Source organism: Equus przewalskii, chromosome 3 (assembly GCF_037783145.1).
Source record: "Equus przewalskii isolate Varuska chromosome 3, EquPr2, whole genome shotgun sequence".
Taxonomy (NCBI): domain Eukaryota; kingdom Metazoa; phylum Chordata; class Mammalia; order Perissodactyla; family Equidae; genus Equus; species Equus przewalskii.
Genome location: NC_091833.1, coordinates 59482219 through 59505229, shown reverse-complemented (window position 1 = coordinate 59505229; position 23011 = coordinate 59482219). Strand labels below are relative to the sequence as shown.

The 23011-nt window shown below is 44.3% G+C and overlaps 1 protein-coding gene across 4 annotated transcripts in view; it reads left to right on the top strand.

Annotated features, from left to right (window-relative positions):
• Positions 1-23011, top strand: part of SHROOM3 (shroom family member 3) — a 249737-nt gene that overhangs the window by 49136 nt on the left and 177590 nt on the right. For all 4 annotated transcript variants that reach the window (XM_070614572.1, XM_070614570.1, XM_070614571.1 and 1 more), the window contains exon 2: positions 8764-8918. In XM_070614572.1, the coding sequence (XP_070470673.1) occupies positions 8764-8918 (155 nt within the window). The remainder of the gene's footprint in view (positions 1-8763; positions 8919-23011) is intronic.

The window sequence follows — 23011 nt, the reverse complement described above, 5'->3', positions numbered from 1 at the left end:
AATACACTCCCCCAAAAAGGAATTTTCAACCGCGTAAACCTAATGATTGGGAGTTAGATGGGAAACAAGTGCGGAGAACAGAGGCCTCACGTTTGTACCCTCATGTCACTCAGTGCAACTCTTGGGGATATTTCTCTGTTTTGTGTAAAGTCCAGCAGTTAGTCCTGGGTTCAAAAAAACGCTTATTAATTTCATAGGACCTGAGAGCCAGATATAGTTCCTGGGGGAAACTTGTATTTATTTTGCTTTATTTCCCCACTTTACATACAGCTTAAAATCAAGACTACCCAGCAGGTTGTGAGTAATGATAATCCCCAGTGACTCAAAAGCTTTGTTTGAGAGATTCTTAATATATTTCTTTATCTACTTATCTTTCTATCTTTCTGTCTTTTGCTTATTGTTGTAAATAGAATTTTTGCACTAACGGAGAACCTATTTCTCCCCAAATCACCAACTGCACAAAACAGCTAACAAATTGCACGTCATGCTGCATCAACTGTGAATCATCGAATTACGCCTTCCTCCCCTGCTCCTACCTCATCATCATCCAGGAATGAAAGTAGTCAGGAAAGGAAAAAAAATCATCCAAGAGTTTAGACATTAGAATGCAGGTGAAATTCAATTGTGGTAGACTTCTACAGGATGAGTTCAATTTTAATTAAAACTCCAAATAGAATTGCACATAAATGAAAGTCATTTGATGTTCTCTGTGGCAAGGCCATCTCCCTGCCCCGGTGGCAGTGCATGCCAACTCTTTTTCTCATGTGTAAGCTGTGAATTCTGTTGACCTATGAGCTCACATAATAGCTTCAGTCTTCTTAGGATCTCTGAAAGAGAAGGGCCAGAACACAGAATTACTGGGTGTCAGGTTTCTTGGGCACTTGAAGGATTAGGCAGACAAGTGAAGTGTTAGTCTGTGGAAAAAGATCTGGGGGACTCTCAGAGGCGGCAGGCTGGAGAGTGGGGGCTCTGAAGTCAGAGTCTTGAATTCCAGTCCCAGCTCTGTTGTTTCACTGACTCTGCAACTTTGAGCAGGTTGTTTGACTCCTCTGAGCCTTAGTGTTTGCATTTATATAGAAAGGAGATGATATGGGGCTGGCCCAGTGGCGCAGCAGTTAGGTTCGCACGCTCTACTTCAGCGCCCCAGGGTTCGCCGGTTCAGATCCTGGGTGCGGACGTGGCACCACTTGGCAAGCCACGCTGTGGCAGGCGTCCCACGTATAAAGTAGAGGAAGATGGGCACGGATGTTAGCTCAGAGCTAGTCTTCCTCAGCAAAAAGAGGTGGATTGGCAGCAGATGTTAGCTCAGGGCTAATGCAGTCTTTGTGACTTTTAAGATGATGCGCTAAAGTTATTGGAACTGAAAAGGCACTCAACTGGCAGCAATGATGATGAGGATCCGCTCATTCATCCAATAAATGTTGAGCACTTCTATGTGCCCCACACTCTTCCGGGCACTGGGGATAGAGCAGTGAACAAGGACCCAAATCCCTGCCCTCTGGGCACTGATGGTCTAGTGGGGAGACAGATGACAAACAAGATATGTAAGTAAAAACCATAGCGAGTTTGATCATGATTTCAGCACTAAACATAAAATAAAGGGAGGAAGGAAGATAAGTAGTATTAGGGGAGGTTGAAATTTTAGAGGGAGATCAGGAAGGCCCCCTCCAGAAGCTAAATTTGTGTCAAGACTTGGAGGAGGTGAGTGAGAAAGGCAAATGGTTAGCCAAGGGAAAAGTGTTCCAGGCTGAGGGGACAGCTGGTACCAGGACTAAGGGGGGAGTGGGCCTGGCATACTCCACATGCCATGGGGAGGCTCAGGGCTAGTGTTGAGCAAGCAAGAGGGGAGCAGGAGGAGGTAGAGGTAAGGGGGCCAAACCCAGCAGGGGCCTTGGGGCAGAGGGAGGACTCTGGTTTCTACTCTGAGTGTGATGAGGAGGGTCATGCAGAGGGGTGTGACCTGATCTAATTGCGATTGTAACAGGGTCACTAGGTTGCAGCCAATGGCATGCTTATGCTCACAGTAACGCTGCTATGATGACATAAGACGGAGAACAGAGCTGGGGAGGCAGAGAGTCAAAGCATTTGAGCTTGGAGGGCACAAACCCTGGAGAAGAGAGCACAGGACCAATGCCCAAATGGCAGCTTCACGCTTCCTCATTTAGGTTGAGCCAGAGGGGTTAAGGGAGAGGGCAGGCGACGGGCCTGGCTTCCTGCCCCTCCATATGCCATCTCCAGCTGCTGACATGGGCACACACGACTCCCGGCTTTGTGCCTATACTTATATCTTGAATGCATTTCTGTCATAGCACATGGATCGCCCAGCACTGTATTTATTTCTTTAAAGTCAGCGTCCCCAGATTTGTTCAACAAATGTTTATGAATTGCCTATTAGGTGCAGGCACTATGTTAGGTGCTGAATTTACAGCAATGTAAAATGCTATAAATGATTCAAAAACCAACCCCTCACATGGTCATCAAGGCAAAATCAATTTAATCCCATACATGTGGATACATTTCGGATTTGAGAAGGGAAGAAGGATGTTAATTTTCCAGATGTATACTCACCTTCTCTCTAGTCCCTAGCTTAGGGATTTCCCACCCAGTTGTATTATCTGTACTATCTGTATTATGGTGTATTATCTGAAGTCATTTAACCTGTTGACAATCACATTCTTGGAATAAGTAAATTCCATGCAGGTGAAGTTGGACAAACAATGCCAGTGACCCCTTTAGCCACTCAGGTATTGGTCCAAAGGTTTAAAATAATAAGCTTCGTTTTTCACTGAGTCTTGTTGACAGACAGTATCAGCAGGGCTTGGGGTTAGAAGAAGTGTAATCTCCTTTGATGAATAGTTCAAGGAAATTATTGTTAAATCTTTTGTAAATATTTTCTTAAAAGTCATAATAATGATTTTAGATAAACTGAATGAATAATTGACATAAACTTAAGATATATGCATTTAGTTAGCCTCAGGACCTTGAAATCAATTATGTTGTTACCAGTGCAACAGCAAAAGCACCTCAGTATTGCAGTTTATCATTTGTGATAACCAATGGAGACAACCATATGGATTAAAGTAATTCCCAGCCTTGTTTTAGCTAATAGCTTCAACTTTCTTGGCAGCCAAGTTTATTACTTGAGTGGCCAGCAAATAGAATATCCACTGACGTTGATGCTACCAAATAGAAAGACTGTGAAAGGACCAGCAGCAGCAAAGGAGGAGGAAGGGAACATGAGGGCCAAAGCAATCCACACACTGATGAAGCAGCCCTTACTCCAGTTAGCTGAAATGAGTTAGACGACGGGTCTACACTTTGTGCCCAACTTACTCAATTCAAGGCCTCATTTGGGGCTATTGGGACTCTACCTTTCCAAGTAGACCCCCTGGATGAATCCTAGGACCAAGCTAACCTCCCAGGGTTCCCTTGATTCCCTAGAAATTGCCGGACCTCCCAGGGAGAGTTCTTTATATGGGTGAATTTCAGCCCCCTAAGAATAGAAAGAATCCAGCCTTGTTTTTATCACTGTGGCCTCTCTGACCTACCTCAGTGAATGTGTGTGTTTTTTAATACATAGATATGAGATATTTAAAATATACGCTAGAATGTAAACTCTGGAGAGAATACAGTTTGTTTCCTTCGTTGACATTTCCCCAGGCCCGGAACAGTACCTGACACATGGGAGATGCTCAAAAGGTATTTGTGGATAAATGAAGGAGTGAGTGTGTTCACTAAGTTTCTGATCTCAAGGAGTTAAAAAGCTAGAAGACGGGCTGGGACATGAGCAGCAATACCCTCAACAAAGGGAGTGATGTGGCTTTTCTTAGAGAGGTAGAGATCATTTAGAGAGGAAGAGAGCGATTCTGTCTGGGTCGATAAAGAGAAGTTTCATGATGAAGGAGGGGTATTTGGAGGAACAAAGGAGGAAGAGGAAAAAACCCTGAAAGTATAGGATAAGGGCTTTATGCAAAAGATCCGTGTCAGAGAAAAGATCTAAAAGTCACCTTTGGTAATAATTAAAACTCCAAGACAGCATGAATTACTAAGAGAGAGTATGGAGAGATCTGAGAATCAAAATATATAATAGGTGCCCAACTAGTGTTTGATAAATAAATACTGATTCCAAAAATCATCCTGCTGCCCACTTTTTTCAATTTTATAAATAATTATACTAATTGACTTTTTAAAAGTAAGTATTTTTAACCTAAAAATGTTCTGTGCAAATTGAAGAGATGATGAGAAACTTTGTAAATTCAAAGGGTTATAGAAATAGTTTATGAGACCAGTGAACAACAAGGACACTCCTTCTATGACATTCTTCCTCATGATGTTTGCTTTCACGTTAAATCAGTCACAAGAAGGACATGATATAAACTACACAAGTGAGCTTTCTTGACTTCCTTTTTTTCATAAGAAGTTGATCATTTCCTAGGTCTCGTTTCCTTCTCATCCTATTGAAAATGTGGGCGAGTAACACAAAGAGGCTTCACCTTCACACACCGCAGTTCGAGCAGGACCATCTCTGTGGTGTTCATCTTTGTAGCGCCAGCTTTTAGCTCCATACCTGGCGCAAGCAGATGCTTGGTAAATACTTGTTGACTTGTGAACCCGTATTTTCTGAGGAGGTCCTATGTGCAAAGCTCTGGGAAGGCTTTCTGGGGTAAGTAAAGATGGAGTCATGGTTCCTGTCTTCAAAGAGCTCACAGCCCAAGCTGGGGACAGGGTGGGACTGTGGTCAGGGAATGTGGGCACATAAATATTTCTGCCAAAAGACAGGGTGTGATGACGACAAGCGGCATGTTGAAGTAGTATAAAAATAATAAACTGCTTAGATGTCTCTTCACAGTTTATGTCTTATTTTATTCATTTGACTCTCTGAAAATAGGCGAAAGAGGGATTACATCTTAAGGACAGATTGCAGGTACGAGGGGATGGGGTGGCTATTGATGAGAGGCTAGAAAGGTTTTGAGGAGACAGGATTTGAAATTGGCCTCAAAGGATGGGTAGTAATTAGAGCTAACTTTCATTGAATGCGTACTATGTGCCAGGCATTGTTTAAACTCTTTACTTGCTTCTTCAGTAAAGGATGCACTCACTTAATCCTCACAACAATCTCTGTGGTAAGTAGTATTATCTTACAGGAGAGGAAACTGAGGCACAACAAAGTTGAATAACCTGCTCAAGGTCACACGGCTAGTAAGTGACAGAGCCTTGTAGTCTGGTTCCAGGGAACCAGCTCTTAACCACAATGGTGCATTGCAGTCTTTATAGGCGACTTAAGGCTCCTTCAGGTTGAGGGGAGCCATCCAGGTAGAGGGAAAACCTGAGCAGCTGGGCAAAGGCCTTGAGGTCAGAGCAGCCCAGTCTATTTAGGGAAAAGTGACTTTACAGAAGGTTGGGAGGGAAGGTTGGTAGGATGAAAAGGGGAGAAAGGCAGGAGGAAATGACCATCAATAGAGGATGTCTAAACACACCACGTTACATTCATACCAAGATGTTATATAGAATAGTTTATGAATGGAAATAGCTTCATGATATAGGATTTATGAAAACAATAGCTACCACTTTTGAAATCTTACCACAAGCAGGAACTGTGTTTACCCATTCACATGGCTTATCTCAGTAACCCTGGCTGTGGCTCTGTGAGGTGGGTGCAATGATTATCCCTGACTTCATAGATGAGGAGTCTGCAGCCTACAGAGAATAAGTGACTTCCTCTTACTAGGGGGTCTGACTCCTCTATCTATTTTTTTTTTTTCTGCTGAGGAAGATTTTCCCTAAGCTAACATCTGTTGCCAAACTTCCTCTCCTTTTTATCTGGGACACCACCACAGCATGGCTGGTGAGGGGAGTATGTCTGCACCCAGGATCCAAACCTGCAAACCTGGGCTGCGGAAGTGGAGCGCACAGAACTTTAACCACTTGGCCATGGGGCCAGGCCCTAACCCTTTTGTAAAAGTTTTTTATTATGGCAACATTGGTTTATAACATTATATAAATTTCAGGTGTACACCATTACATTTTGATTTCTGTGTAGACTACCATTGTATTCACCACCCAAAGTCTAATTGCCATCGTCACTGTACACATGTGCCCTTTTCCCCATTTTGCCCTCTCCTCTCCCTTCTTCCCCTCTTTTAACCACCAATCTAATCTCTGTATCTACATGTTTGTTTGTTGTTGTTTTTTATCTTCCACACGTGAGTGAAATCATATAGCATTTGGCTTGCCCTGTCTGATTTATTTTGCTTAGCATAATACCCTCAAAGTCCATCCATGTTGTCACAAATGGCAAGATTTAATCTTTTTTTTATGGCTGAGTAGTATTCTGTTTTTTTAAAAAAGATCTTATTTTTCCCTTTTATTCCCACCCCCCCAAAGCGCCCCTGGTACACAGTTGTATGTTTTTAGTTGTGGGTCCTTCTAGTTGTGGCATGTGGGATTGATGAGCGGTACCATGTCCATGCCCAGGATCTGAACCAGCAAAACACTGGGCCGCTGAAGTGGAGTGCACGAACTCAACCACTTGGCCACGGGGCCAGCCCCTCCTTTTTTTTTTTTGCGGAAGATTAGCTCTGAGCTAACATCCGCTACCAATCCTCCTTTTTTTTTTTTTCCCACTGAGCAAGATTGGCCCTGAGCTAACATCTGTGCCAATCTTCTTCTATTTTATATGTGGAATGCCTGCCACAGCATGGCATGATAAGCAGTAGATATGTCTTTGCCCAGGACCCAAACCAGAGAACCCTGGCCGCCAAAGTGGAGCACGCGAACTTAACTGCGGCACCATCGGGCCAGCCCCTGAGTAGTATTCTATTGTATACATATACCACATCTTCTTTATCTATTCATCTGTTGATGCACACTTAGGTTGTTTCCAAGCCTTGGTTATTGTGAATAAATGCTGCAACGAAAATAGGGGTACATATATATTTTCAAATTAGTGTTTTCATGTTCTTTGGATAAATACCCAGCAGTGGGATAGCTGGATTGTATGGTAGTTCTATTCTTAACTTTTTGAGGAATCTCCGTACTGTTTTCCACAGTGGCTGTATCAGTTTGTATTCCCACCAGCAGTGTATGAGGGTTCCCTTTTCTCCACGCCTCTCCAACACTTATTTCTTGTTTTTTTTTCTAGTAATAGCCCTTCTGACCGATGTGACATGATATCTCATTGTAGTTTTGATTTGCATTTCGCTAATGATTAGTGATGTTGAGCATCTTTTCATGTGCCTGTTTCCAGCAGTATATCTTCTTTGGAAAAATGTCTGTTCAGACTCCTTGAATTCTTAACCACCTCACCTTAATGCCTCTCTGTTAAGTGCCAAATAAAGTATTGATTTTAGCATACATGATTGTAATACGTAAAATTAAGATAAAAGCTAGCAAGGACCAAATTTAAAAACTCATTATAGGAATTTGGCCCATTATATATATATTAAGACCTATTAAAAGTTTTTGAACATGTGGGCAATTCTGGAGAGTAATTACTGAAAAAAGAGAAAATATGGGTCAAGTTTTACTTGTTTTTCATTTCCATTTTATTTTTTCCTTTTTATTTCCTTTCATCATTATTGACATCCCACAAGCATCCATTGGCATGTGGCTCTGGGTCGAGCGTTATTTCGCTCTGTTGGTTTCCGAAGCACATCCTCAACTTCTAGCATCTTCCATCAGTTACTTGCTTGTTATGTTTAGTGACTGCTTCCCGGCCTCTACCCTAAGCACCACAAGCACAAGGGTTTCTGTCCGTTTTGTTCACTGTTACAGCCTTAGCACCTGGAACAATTTCTGGCATAAAACAAGTATTGAATCACTTTGTTAAATGAATTGTAATTTTTTAATAGACTATATTTTTTAGAGCAGTTTTAGGTTCTCAGCAAAATTGAGTGGAAATTAGAGAGTTCCCATATCCCCCTGTTCCCTGCCTCCCTGCATAGCCTCTCCCGTTATCAACACCCCCCACCAGAGAGGTACATTTGTTACAATCGATGAAGCTACACTGACACATCATTACCACCCAGAGTCCATAGCCTACATCAGGGTTCACTCTTGGCTTGTACGCTCTACTGTATAACCTTCTGTGTCTACCCTTAGAGTATCGTACAGAGCAGTGACTGCCCTAAACATCCTCTGTGCTCCACATGTTCATCCCTCCCTCCCCCCCCAACCCTGGCAACCACTGATCTTTTTACTGTTTCCCTAGTTTTGCCTTTTCCAGAAGGTCACATAGTTGGAACCATAGACAGTATGTAGTGTTTTCACATGCTTTAAATTAAGTAATATGCATCTAAGTTTCCTCCATGTCTTTTCATGGCTTGATAGTTTCTTTTTAGTGCTGAATAATATTCCATTGTCTGGGTGTACCACAATTTATTTGTCCAATGGATTATAATTTTAGAGCAAAAAGTGAGGTAAGAAGAACTCAACTTCTAAAGGAATAAAACAGTTGCTTTGAGTGGACTTTGGGAGTTGAAGATGCAAAGGGAGGGGGTGGATCGTGAGCGCCGTGGGATAGCGGCTTTTGGATGGAAACTGAGCTCCTTCATCCTCTCAGCTGCTGTTGCTGAGCGCCCTCTGTGGGAGGCAGGGGGCTGGGTGCCAGAGGGTGGGAAGACAGGAGGGCAGTCCTGCCTTCTTGCAGCCTCCCCTCAGGTTGGGCGCGGGCGGGGCGTGGTCGCCGCGGGTCTGTGGAGCTCTGCTGGAGGCCAGGCAGGGCCCAGGGCTGCTCACGCATGGTTCTCTCTTCTCTTGGAGCAGATCGAAGAAGGGGGCAAAGCAGACTTGGTAAGCTCCAAACTGCGGGCCGGGGACGAGGTGGTGCACATCAACGAGGTCGCGCTGAGCAGCTCCAGAAGGGAGGCCGTTTCCCTGGTGAAAGGATCCTACAAGACCCTCAGGCTGGTGGTGCGCAGGTAGGCTGGGCAGCGCCCCACTCTTCCCCCCACCCCACACCCGCACCACCTCCGGGGAGAGCGCTGGGTTGGGGAGCTTGTTTCTTAAACCTCGCGGTGTGGATCCTGTGCGTCCCAACCCCGACATTTTCTCTTTTTTCTTGCCCATCCTGTGGCACGTGAGGAGGAAGATGGGTGACGACATTTCAGACAGTACTCCTCTTTTGAAACACTGACTTTCCCAGCAGTTGACTTGGCGGAGTTCCACCTCAGTGTACTTTCTAAGTTTCTGGGCTTGATGAAAAGTGACCCTGATCCCAGATGTGGTCAGAGCTCTGTGAAGCGTTGTCTTATTGTGGGACCAGAGAAAGCAATTGGCTTGGAGCTTTAGGTGGCATTCCACTAGCCTCACCTCCACCACCGCCGTCATCAAAACAAGCAAATTCCTCCTTTTTAGTTTTGTTTTTCGGGTTGTGATAATGGTATTTCCTTTGTTGGAAAACAGTTGGGTTGTAATTGGTTTTGATGCCTTAAAGTAGGAAGTCCTCTGCTCCCAGGAAACCAGCTCTTGCTGGGAGAATTACTTATGGAAAAAGGAAGGGAGTTAATTTTTTTTAATCACTATTACAAACCAAGCTGCTCCAGGTGTTTTATATATTTTAGCTCATTTACTCTGCACAAGAACAGGGCGAGATAGCGATCTGTCACTGTCCCCATTTTGTAGTAAGAGGTTACTGAAGGTGGCAGAGCTGATAAGTGGAAGAGCCGGAAAACAATCTGGATGCCCCCGGTTCTACTTCACCATCCCACTTGAGCGTCAATACCTTGACCCACTAAGCCCTAGCCTTATTTTTGCTTTTTTGGATATTTCTTCATTAATCGGGTTTCAGCTGCCTTGTATGGCAACTAAATCTTATAATATTTGAGAGTGTTCAAGTTGGCTGGAACTTTAGGAGTCGTTAATGAAACCACACCATTTTCAAGATGGGAAAAGTAAGCTGGTCTTCTCATCACTGCATAGATAGTCCATTTTGGGACCATTCACTCCTGCATTTGTTCATTCCTCAAACCTTACTGAGTGAGCCCTTGCTCAGGGGAACAGCAGCTCCTCCCAACCACAAAAACACAGCTGTGGGTGTGGTCCCACGGTGTCCCTAGGCCCTCCTGACTCCCCGCAGTGTTCTGAGCTGTCTGGTTTCTCTTCAGGGCCAGCTAACCAGATGTTGCTTCTCTGGTGGCAAGTGATGCAGAGTGGCTCAAAGCATAGACATCAGAGTCAGATCAGACCTGGGTTCAGATTCCAGGGCTGTCATCTTTTAGCTGTGTGACCTTGGGCAAATTGCTCAACCTCATTGAAGATTCAGTTTGCTCCTCTTTAAATGGGATTAAAATATCTGTTTTCCAAGGTGTTTGGAAAGATTAAATGAAATACTCTGCACGGTAACGACAGATGCTGCTATTATTTATATTGTTATTGGCCAACTGTAGGCATAGGCCCATTCCTTAGGGGTCAAGATTTCAGTAAAGCAAGCAGTCACCCCAAACGTGGTGGTTGATTTCTCAGATGGGTAGGAAGGTGCAAAACCATTAGACCTATTCATGTGTCCAGAAGAGTGTTGAAAGGTTTGAATTCACTTTGGCATTGGAACCCAAAGCCCAACTTTTGAACACTTGCATTTATCTGTTGAGGACTGACAGTAGAATCTACACTCCCGACGTGTTTTGATAGATTAATCTATCTGGTGATAGATTAATCTCTGGAGAGGGCTGCTCTGTTTCCTACTGTTAAATAACAAAAATTCAACCAAGTAAATTTTAAAGACCTAGTTGAGTTTATTGAATGACTCACGAATTGGGCAGTATCCCATCTAGCAAGTGGAGTGGAGCTCCAAAGGGCCACACAAAGGGAAAGATTTTCTTAAAGGCACAACAAGGAAGTCATAAATGAAAAAGAGTATTTCAGCCTTCAGTAACCTACCAGTGGAGGACGGAAGGGGTCTATGTGGCAGATTAACTCATCTTCCTTTGGGAGATGGAAAGGATTGCCTCATTAGTGCTGACCAGAAAATTCCACACTGACTGGTTAATACTACATTCCTGGGGAAAGTTGTAACTGCAGTTAGGTTAGGAATTAAGTCTTAATTTGCTTAGCACAAGTGACTCCATTTTGAGCCTGTTGTTTCTTTTTAACACTGCTATCAAAAGAAGTCATGCTGGCTTCTGGTTATGCCTTGTGGTTGATGGTGACATGAGATTAGAATTACTTCTAGCAGAATAGGAAACAGTCTGGGGTTGAAATCTGGTCTTATCATTTGCAAATTGTGTGCCATTGGGCCTCTCTAAACCTGAATGTCCTCATTTATAAAATGGAAATAATAATTCCTGCTTCAAAAGGGCATTATGAGTTTTTAATGAATAAAGTGTAAGTACATAGTAGGTGTGCAATATTCGATCACTGTTATGCTGTATTGGTTGGAGAGAGGCATGTGGTAATATGGAGGAGTATTGCCATATTGCCCAGTATACTGGCTGCCTGGTTATCAAGAAGCTCCTCCCGCCCCTTATTATCTAGGTGAATTTACCACCATTAAGGGCCTAGTCCCCAGCCTTATAGGTACAGAACTGGTCAAGACAGTGCCCAGGAGCTCTTGGAATTTAAGAATGTTAATTCACATTATCCAAACTCACGGGGTATTGAAGGATAGACACCAGAATGTCAATGCATTAACTTGTTTTGAAGAAGACAGCTCTAAGTGGAACAAGTATCCTAAGTGGACCAAGAATCAGAATAGTTTATCTCCACAGGAAAACTAAGTAGGAAGTCTGACCATAATTAGGTCAGGAGGTTGCGTGGTGATCTCAGACGCAGAGTGAAGAGAGTGGGTCTGAGGTGCCAGTGTGTGCTGGCATCGCTCTGACAGCCAGATGGCCCGTCATTCCATTGAGGGAAACGTCTGTCAGGCGGCTAGACACCCGCGCTGGTGAGTCAGGGCACTTTCCCCTCTGGACGCAGAGGATCGCGCTGCCACAGTGCTCCTCTCCAATCTCGTTTCTTCTCTGGCCTCCACCCCAAATCCCCTTTCTGATTGACACATTCTTTCTATAGATATGCTAATGTGATCAGTGAGGTTCCTGGAGAGTCCCTACGCTGTGCTCTTGGTGTGGGAAACAGTTCCTCTAGGATGCCTTTTGAATATGTCTCATCTCCTCTATTATGTGTTGATTTTTATAGTGGAACTCTCAGAGTTTGAGGAAAAGGAGGCTGTCTTTCCTTCTCACACATACTTAGAGATGGGGATTCTGAACAAGCCTTGTAGACATGGATGGACGTTCTTCCCTAAGTTTCCGAGAACTAGGCAGAAGCCCCTCAGCTCTGGCTTCGTCTGGCTTTGTATTTGGTAGAGCTGTCACTTTCTATTTCCTAGGAATGTACTGTTATATCTCGGCACATGTCATACCCTAAGATTTCATTTCCTTCTATTTATTCATAACAGGGTGGCATGATATTTCATTTATTAGCTTTCCTTCTTTTCCTAAGTGATCTCTATACTTTGATGAAGAGATTGAAGTGGCTTCCTGGACCCGCAATTGAGGGGTCTGTTTCCTGGAGAAAATATTTGCGTAGTGAAAATGTTTGTATCCGCAGCTCCATCTGTACCTGCCTCTTTTTCTCTTAAAGTTAGTTTTAGGTGGGTGGGGGCAACACCTCAAGTCAGCGGGCTTCCACCTCCATAAAAATGCCAAGAATGCAGAGCAGAGTGGCGGTGTTTATATAAGTTTTGAGAGTGTCTTACCCAGTGACCAAAAACAATCAAAATTAGAAACACCTTCTTAAAAGGCTACAGTGACAAGAGAAATGCAAAGTCTCAAGTGAGTTGTGGGTCAGAGACCTTAGAAGATCTGCTGACCCATAAAGAAGGCAGACTTCAGTCCTCCGGGAGGAGGGAGTGAAGGGGTGGTGTGGGTGCTGCAAGAACAGAGAATGTGTGTGCTGCTGGGTCCACAGAGAGGGGAGGTCTGCAGCCAGTGATGGAGAAGTGGAGAAGAAATGATAAAACAGGAAATGGGCCAAAGAAAAGACCTCCCAAATGGAAAACAAACATCTCCCAGCTGAAGGAAAATTGAAGCAGGAAAACCTTTGTGGAATGCAAGGACAGTGCAAAGGCTGTAAATTAGGAAAGCAGACGTGTACACAAATTAAGAGTCAATACTCCAAACCCTCTGTTAAGTCAACAGAGACTTTATTGGGCTGATAGGTGTCAGACACAGGTCCTAGAACAGTAACATTTAGAATGGAAACTAAAGACAAAGGAAAGGGTCTTCAGGTTTAATCCAACATGGCTGAGGGGGATGCAAGGTGCTTTTAGTCCCGAGAATACTCAGTGCTGTTCGCAGATGACCTGAAATTTAAATTTAAAAAATTGGAGGCTACGTTTCCCCTTCAGAACAGACTGGGGGTAATTGCTGGGTATTCATCTAAATTCGTGTTTTTACCCTGAGTTCAGACTCAGATTCATGTCCTGAATGAGATAATCAGAAAGACATTGTAACCGAGGGATCTGTAAGCCCAATTCTCATCTCCTCTACCCCCATTTTTGGCAAATCCTGCCCAACTTTCTGCATCAAGGTGCTATTTTTGCCAACTACCATCCTACTCTTAAGTTTAGTGTCGACGGTTCGTTTGTGTGGCAAAGAAATGTTTTGGGGTCTATTTTATGGTAAATGTTTTGTACTGTTTTTGCAAAGCTCAAGTCATCTAATCTATTTGATTCTTGCCTCATAGGATTATTGTGAGGATTAAGTGAGAAATATGTACGTTTGGTATATAGCGTGGTGCTTAAAGCATGAACTCTCCTGAAAATAAAATGCATGTTTGTTAAGTAAATTACCGCCTGTGAGAAGTCATTTTAATCTCTAGAACACAGTGTGTGATTGGAGATCCCAGTTAGTGGGAGGACTCGGGTGGGGAAATGGTCTTTCTGGGCTTAGGAGCAGCGGGCCTGATTCAGAACAGTGAGCAGAGGGTGGGGAAGTGAGTCCCTTCCTCCTCACCCTTCCCACCATCTCTGCAAATTTGATACAGCTTTTCCCCTTTCCATTCATTCATTCTATGAGTTGATGTGTAAGAAGGGAACGTTTATTTCTTATTTGACTGAGTATGTGTGTGTGAGGAGGAGAAGGAGTACGAGTAGATCATGTTTCTCTGGGAAAAGGGAGGTTGAGGAGAAAGGAGGGTTGAATTCATAAAAACACAATAAGGGTTTGCCTAAAATTTGTGTCCTCCAGGCTTTGTGACTTGCCCTGTGTTTAGACTCAGATTCCTGCTCCTGAATTATCAGAATTAGTGATTATCCGAATCAGTGGGGCTGGAGTGAGAATCTGGGTCTTGTCACTTTCAGCCCATGGCTCTGCCTGGAGGTAGAATGGAGGGAGCTGCATCCAGAGATGTGGAGGGCCTTGCCCTTGGCCACATGCTAATGGCCAAAATGGGGATCTAGGTCTCAGAGAAGTAGGTCTTGGAGCCTCCTGGCACCTCGAGTGATGAGCTAGTGCTGTGCACCCAACTGCTTCCTCCATTTAGAAATGTTTGTGATGCTTAAAGACCAAACAGACAGAAAACAAAAACAAGAAAACCCAAAGAGACTGATTTTTAATTCACCTTGGAAAAACTGGTAAATGGGAGGCGATTCCCCACTGACTTGGAACTTCCCGCGGGAGTTAGAGGATGCGCGCTTCGTGGCTCTGTGCACCCAGCTGACTGCGGGTTCTCCATCAGCCTCTGGAAATAAAACTATTTGTTGCTTTACAGCTCCTTCCTTCCTCCTAACAAAAATGATGATGAAATTAGGTTCACCATAGCCCTTGGGCCCACACTCCCCCGAATAAACGCTCCCACATTTCTGAGGGTTAGCACAGTAGTTCTTTTTATAAACGGGTGAGATGACATTATTGGAATGGAATGAGACGGGTGGCTCACACTTGTTACCTCCGTGTCAGATTTCTATGACCTTTTTATGTCTAGATGGAGTTGTGAGACTGTAACTTGCCCAGGATTTGCAAGTCAGTGATCTTGAAAGAAGGATCTGGTAATGAATGGAATGCTTTTTAAAGCCCTCTTGAAGGAAACAAAATTAACTCTATTAACTATTAATAAAAAAAGGATTTTGCAAATCAGTTCCTTTTCCAACTCATAGTTACAGTTTATGAGAGAAAATAATTTCTTAGAATATTCTCATTACCCCCTCCCCCCATCTTTCACACTGTTTTGCCACCTACCCCCCAATGTGCCTGACTGTCTTCTCTTAAAAAAAAAATCTGTATTCTTGGGGCTGGCCCCGTGGCCGAGTGGTCAAGTTCGCGCGCTCCGCTGCAGGTGGCCCAGTGTTTTGTTGGTTCGAATCCTGGGCGCGGACATGGCACTGCTCATCAAACCATGCTGAGGCAGCGTCCCACATACCACAACTAGAAGGACCCACAACGAAGAATATACAACTATGTACCAGGGGTTTTGGGAAGAAAAAGGAAAAAATAAATAAAATCTTTAAAAGAAAAATCTATATTCTTTTTTGTTTTTCTGAGGAAGATTAGCCCTGAGCTAACATCTGCTGCCAATCCACCTCTTTTTGCTGAGGAAGACTGGCCCTGAGCTAATGTCTGTGCCCATCTTCCTCTATTTTATACGTGGGACGCCTGCCACAGCATGGCTTTGCCAAGTGGTGCCATGTCCGCACCCGGGATCCAAACCTGCGAACCCTGGGCAGCCAAAGCAGAATGTGCGCACTTAACTGCTGCACCACTGGGCCGGCCCAGCATCTGTATTCTTAAAACAACTTCCTCTGTTTGACCACCTGATATCTCTTTCACTATTTTAAAGCAGTTTAAAGAAACTCATTCTTTAATGAGTTTAAAGCAGTTTAAAGTTTAAAGAAATTTATTAATAGCTTTAAAAAGTACATAGAACAGAACTCCCTATTTTTAAGGCAACAGAATTTGAAAGGAGGGTTGAAGCTTTTCGAGAACATAACAAGCATTTGTTTTTTCCTTATAAACTGACAATCTCCACACCAGATTGTGCAGCACCAGGTTGCCAGTCCTCAGACATGAAATGGTAAACAGCCTGCCAAAGAGAAGTCCAGATCACTTGGATTCCAGTCTGAGCCCTCAGTGCTCTGGCGGCGGTATTGTGGGCACAGCTCAGTCTCTCTGAGACTAAGTTTCTTCTTGAAATGGAGAACGGTAATAATACTTTTCCTACTGAGTTGCTATAAGGATGAAATAAGATAGTGTATATGGAAATGCTTTGTTGTAATAAAATATTAAGTCCTTATTCCATGAGGAGCTTCCATTGCACAGTCTCAGCTCATGAAAATTTACTTGACTCCATTCTCCCATGATTGATCTATTTAATGCACTGAATTGACTTGTTTGTGCAAATGAGAACATAACAGGTTTTAAAGTTTCTGATTAAAACCTTTTTGCTATGAGGAAATACAGTTTTAAAGGACAGCACCAACGAGGCCCACATTCTGAATGGAGATTTTGAAAAAAAGACCGTATTCTCTGGAGAACTTAAGTAGAAAGAGTTTTGATTCTGAAACAAATCAAAGCTCATTGGTGGGAGGCTGAGCTGCAGAAAAGGATCCAGAGACTGCGGAAGGCAAATGTCTTTCATCTTCTGATGCACCTTTGTTCCAAGGATTCATCTTTGTTCCGTTGAGTGAACTGATTAGGTTATATAGGCACCTGTGGTACAGGCTAAGCCATTTGAAAATGTAGTGTTCTTCAGACAGCACAGTCTGCGACCTTGGGAAAATTATGAGGTCAAAATATAACTGTCAAGTGGGCTGGCAGTAGGAGTTGAGGACAAATAGAAAAGGAGCCGTGATCTTTTTATAGGCACTTGCAAAAGTGTTCTTGAAGCTGCGGGTCCTCATCTGTGTACACAACACATGTGGCCTCTTCCACCTCACCTGGACAGGAAGCCAAATGAGAAAGCTTTTTGCTCCATGTAAGTTCCAAGAATTTCCCCTCAAGATATAAAAAGGGCCCCAGGCTGTGCTCCATGGCTCAGTCCTCTGTGGAAATGCAGGAGGGGGGTATGTCTTACCAGCACCCTCTGAGGAGAGCGCGGAGCTGTGGTGGCAGCCAATATGGCGGGCAGTCTGACTCTTGTGACTTCTCTGTTGGGAGCTTTTCGTGTCTCACATGATACCTCCCACCTCCACCTGCCTCCCTACCACTTGTGATGATCCTCTCATCCACCATCATCCCCTACCATTGCTTCACTTGTCCTTTTGCTCTACTCCTCTTTGCGGTTCTTAATTTGAACAAAGGGCTGGCAGATACCAGGGCCGTGAATACAAATCCCAAACCACAGTACAGTTTGCCTCCCATCTTAGGACCCAGGATTAGACCTCCCCAGAGGGGAAATCAATATAACTGAGAACTGTGCTAACTTACCCTTTCAACATTTTTTCCACTTGAGCAAGTGGTTGAGAGGAGGGGAAGGAGGCAGCTGCAGTGGCCTTTGACCCCCAGAAACTTTTCCAAGAGGCCTGGCATCATGGGAATTTGCTCAGTATGCTTTGAGGAGGTATTTCAATCCTGCTGGGACCATACTCAGAGCAGTTTTTGGCTTCCCTGGAGCCCTAGGTTTGAATGTCACTGTCTAGAAGTATAGTATTTGATTTCCTGACCAGTTGTTCCTTCCCATGGAAAATGCATGTAGCACATTATTAGGTTTCCTCAGAGGTATGCAATAAGACTCTCTTACTGTAATGAGAAAAGGGACATTTTTTCCTGTAGCTCATAATGATAACCACTATTTTTACTCAGTGAATTACATATGCTCACTGGCTATGCACTGAACACTAGACACAGACAAAGGAATGCCGTCTTGTTTCCCAGCGAAGGAGGTTTGATAATAAAAGACCTGGTGTCATTCCTAGGATAACATGGTTTTACTTCAGACAAATGTATTCCAAGCAGGAGTCACCTCCGTGCCTGCGCCTTAAAGAGTGACACTCCAGTATCTGTCTGAGACTTTATGGGATATGAAGTCTGAGAGCTGAGATCACACGCAAGTTATGGTAGCATCCTTTCCCCCATTTCTAAATGTGGGCGCATCAGCCGGAACAAATAAGTTTGGATGATTCTGATTTAGAATATGAATCAAACATTTGTAATTCTGCATCCTTGAATCAAAATGGCTTAAGGCTGCTCCCTCTCAAACTTGGCCACACATTGGAATTATGTAGGGAGTTAATAAAACACAAACAGACAAACCCATGCCTGGGTCCCACCCCAAAAGATTTCAATTTAGTTGGTATAGAGCGTAGCTGGGCTTTGGACATTTTTTAAGTCGCCCAGGTGATTCTAATGTGCAGTAAAGTTTGAGACTCACTGGTTTAAGCTGTAAGTTGAAATGATAAAGAGAAACAACGAGGAGGTAGAAACTGAGAAGTAGAAGAAAGACACGCAGAGTGAAAGGGGACATAGAGATAGTGGCAGGCAGAGACTCAAGAGGCAAAGCAAGAGAGGCAGGAGTGGAGCAGAGTCGTGCTAATGGTGGGGAACTGAGGTGCAAATGCATAGAGCCCGGCTGCTGAGGTCTCAGGGCTGCCCAGGTCAGAGAGGTCTGCTGGGGATGGCCCGCGCCACTGGTGGCTCCTGCTCTTTCATTTCTCTGAGCTCTGGTTCTCGTTAATGCTATATGGGGGGTAATTTTTTCAAAAGCGCAGTAAGTGATGTTACTGCTGATAAATGGTCATGGGTAGGGGGAGGGGTTGTCTAGCGGCAGCACTGGTTCTGGCCCTCCCTCACGAACATCTGTGACCTGAGCTGCTGCCACATGCCATTGCTCCGGAAGACCATCTTTACCAGCATGTCTTGGGGCTGTCCAGCCATTTTGAGCAGGTAAAACCATGCCCATCATATTGCAGTTGCCATGTTCCCTATACATGTCATTTCTGGATGGTGCCCCTGTGAAACAAACCATGAAAGAAAGATGGCTTTGATGCCATTGAACTTGGTCTAATGGGACATACCACAGGAAGACATGTTAAGAGGTGCTAGAGTGGAACGAGCATGTGAGCATTTTCTATCCTTGTGGAACATTCATTTACTTCATCAGTCCCTGATTTTTAAAAATCGCATGTTGGATAGCCTTAGCACAAGTGCCCCATTTCTTGGGAGTGAGGAGTAGAGAAATGTTTTCTGGAAAGAATTGTTAAATACCACACACTACATATATCTTTAATGGGACATCAGGACTTCAAAGGTCCTGGCAGTTTTGTCCTCTTCTGGACAGTTCCATTGTTTTATTGTCCCCTTTCCTTCTCGGTTATATACTTTTATGTCTTATTTAATTATAACTGCTCCCAGATCACAGGTGTCCTAGTAGGGTCCTGGGAAGAGACTTCGAGTACAGGTCTGGAAGCACTGAGAGCCCGACGCTGGTGCTCAGCCTTCAAAGGCAGAGAAACCGCTGGGTCCATCTGATTTGAGATGACCCCGAAGGTTCTTTTTCCTTTGACCATTGCCAATTAAAGTGGCCACCTCAAATATGGATTTGTTACCACTGGTCTCCTCATGGTTCTGTGCCTCTGGTGCCCTAGCATGGGACGGTTTTGAAGGGTCTAGTTAGTCGTTGGTAAAATTATACCTTTAAAACCAGCCTCTTTGTGCCTTTGCCCTGTCACTAAAATTTTGTTCAACTGCCTTTGCTGGTCCCGAGGCCCACATCACTCTCTCCACGCTGCCAGATTGCTCAGTGCACTCTGTCAGTGCATTTGAAAAATGCAATTTTTTCACTCCCTCTTTATTCTGCCCTCAAACTCCTATCTGATGCTGTGTTTGCTTTGTGGGGGGAAGGGGTAAAATTATACTGGGGGGACGACGGTTGCTTTGTTAGTGTGTTTATTGTTTATGTGGGAAGGTGCCATGTTGTTTTCGTGAAGACCGTGATTCTAAGGAGCATTTTAAAAGGATTCTTTGGAATGTTTCTTTAAAGGTGTCTCTTAGGGATCAGCCATTATTATTTATTGATTGTAAATAAGCAGAGCCCGCAAGCCCTGGACACCTAAATGGTCTCTGTAGGATTGTCAGAGGGGTGAGGTATTTTCATAACCTTTTGTCCTTCACCTGCATAACTTAAGGGGCAAACGGTGAAAGAGAATCTGTCTTTTCACTAGTGGCTGTATGTTACTTAAGGTTTTTTAAAAAATAAATGATAACTTTTATCAGTTATACCCTTTTGACTTGCTTCCTCACTTCTGTCAGGGATTTGCTGGAGCGTCAGCCTTCCCTGTACAGCCAATTGAACATTGCAGCCCGCTTCTTACCATAGCCCAACACTCCTTATTTTGTATTTTTCGCCTGTGAGACATCCACTCACAAAGTTATTTATTCTGTTTCCTCTCATTAGAATACAAACTCCTTGCTGGCAGAGATTTTGTTCAGTGTGGGGTCCCCAGTGCCTGGGAGGGTTCCTGGCACATGATATGTGCTCAGTGAATGTTAGTGAAATGAAACGGAAATATCCCCAGTGGCGTGGTGGTTATAGCACGGGCTCTGAGCCAGTTGCCTGACTTTGAATCCCAGCTTTACTATTTACAAGTTGAGTCTCTACCTTTACTTTCATCATCTGTCAAATGGGTGCTACGTAATAACACCGTCTCCCTCACCCGTGTGGTAAGGTAGGCATCGTGTCATTACCCGCCAGGCAGGCTGGGCTCCTCCTCGCTGCCCTCACGGTCGGGTCTCATCACTAACTGAGCACACTGTTCACCTGCACCCCCACCAAGAAAGATGGGTCTGAAGGCATTTCTCTCCCCTGTGAAGTGAGTACGCTCTGAGCCTCCCCTTACTAAGGCGGCTGGTGCTGCCCTCACTTGGGAGTTAGGTCCTGGGAGCCTGGCTTTCAGGATGCTTCCCGTGGCAGGGCCTGCCCTTCTCTGTGCCTCCAGCTTCTGCAAGCCTCGCTGGAGTGAGTGGCCTTTGCAGTCACCTTGTCACCTGGAGGTCTGGGCTCCTTCCCCACACCCCCACTCCAGCGGCAGTGCTGGGCAGGGGGAGGAGCCCTGACTTTGAATCTGACAGAACTATGTTTGTGACTCTGCCCCTTACCCTGAGGTCTGGGCTGACTGACTTCACCTCACTTTCCCTTTTTTCCTCTGGGAAGTGAAGACAATCCTCTCTACTTTGTGTGAAGGTTGTGGTGATAAAGACAACAAACGTAAAGAAAAAAACTCGGCCCTGGGTTTAGAGCACTTCCATCCGATCAGTGACTAGTTATCGAGCAGATGCTGACACCAGAACTCAGCAAATACTTGTTAGCTGGAGGCATTTCCATCCTTTGTTAAGAGAAGTGGTTTCTTCCCTACTTTTAGCCCAGTTTTACCGCCCCAAAGCCCAGAAGATGTGGGTGAGGGGGCAAGATTCAAGGTGGATGGGGGAGCTATGTTTCCTGCTAGTGAAAGTCAAACCAAAACTGGACAGAAATCAAATTTGTCAGAAAGGAAAGCAATGGGAGGTGACCTGCTAATGACTGTAGGTGTAAAGGACTGTAGTCTGGGGGTGGGAGGTCAGAGGTCACTGGCAAAGCCCCTCTCCTGACCCCCAGAAGGGTCATTCTGGAGACTGCCTGCTTTATGGAAGTTGAAGCACCCAGAAATTGAAGGACTTAGAAATTGAAACATAGAATTAGGAGAGAAGCCAGGTTTCCTAACACCAAGTCGGCTCTCTCAGGACATACGTGACGACTCCAAGGCCAGTGCTCTTTTTTGCTTTAATCTTAGGGCTTTTCCTTTCTCGTTGATGGCGGGAACTGATAATTTGGTGTTTTCGTGTTTTATTTAGTGATTCTCCCTTCTCAGTCCTCAGCATCTTTCATGTGTTGCTATCCTCTTCCTGTAACAGTTTTTCCTCAAAGTGTGAACGTTAGACAGCTTGCCTCAAAATCAGCTGTGGTGCCTGTTTAACACGCAAATCCTGTACTCTTCCCTGAATCGGATTCGATGCGGGAAGCCTGCTTTTTAACAAACTTGCCAAGCATGGATTCTGATGCTCCATGAGGCCTGCAGCCCTCCGCGTTGGAAGATGTGCTTCCCAGCCTCCCTCTGGCTGGGGGAGGTCGTTCCTGTGGATCTTTGCTTCTCTCTTTGGTCCACGTCAGACCCCAAAGGATGGGATCAGTGTCAATTTGAGCGACTCCATGGTTATTCCTCGAAATGAAAGAATAGCTTCATGCCTCTTTTCGGCCATGATGTATAAGTAATATTCAAAACTCAGATTTTCAACTTTAAATAGAGATTGGGGATGGTTCTTATCTTCTCTGGACTCCTTCACAAACCTTTTAGAACATGCCCCAAATGCACAGAAATGTTAGAAAATAGCAATAGTGTGTGGCCTGCCTCCTTTCCAAGGGCATAGCAACTTGCAGCAGTTTCTAAAAATAGACCTTTCTGGTACAGGTCACTAAGCAGGAATGGCCTCTGTGTCACTCTGTTTACACAGTTTCACATCTGACACCCTCATAACAACAGTGCTGACTTGATGAGGCATGAGGACCAACATCGGTCTGTGGGAATCCTCGGTAAGTGCAACCTGGGGCTGCAGCCCGTGAACATTCAGCAGGAGCCCTGCTGAGACTGGCAGTATTGGGATTAAGGGCCCTTTCAACCTTTGTGTCATGATTCCTCATCCCCTGTCCATCACTGTCTCAAAGTCAGAGGCAGAGGTCAAAAACGCCAAGTCATTCCACGAGATACTAATGAACAGAAAAATAAGCTCACGTTCAGGAATTTAAGATCCATAGTGATTTATTTTGTTTTGTTTAATCTATCTTGGATTTTTCCTCTTTGCAAACTTGTGAGTTTATAAGGCGTCATATAGTTGCAAATTTAATTTTGAGACCTTTCAATAAAGTGTTCAGAAAAGGCTAACTTATCTTTGATATTTTGGCAACAGCCCCACAATGGTGAGAGGTCGTTTCTTGTTGTGTAATAATTCATGGACCGTTTTGTCTCGTCCCCAAATGCAGATGATGTGGGTGCTATCAGAATTAAAATTTCTTGGGATTAACATTCTAAAATTAAGCAAGTGGGATAAAAGAA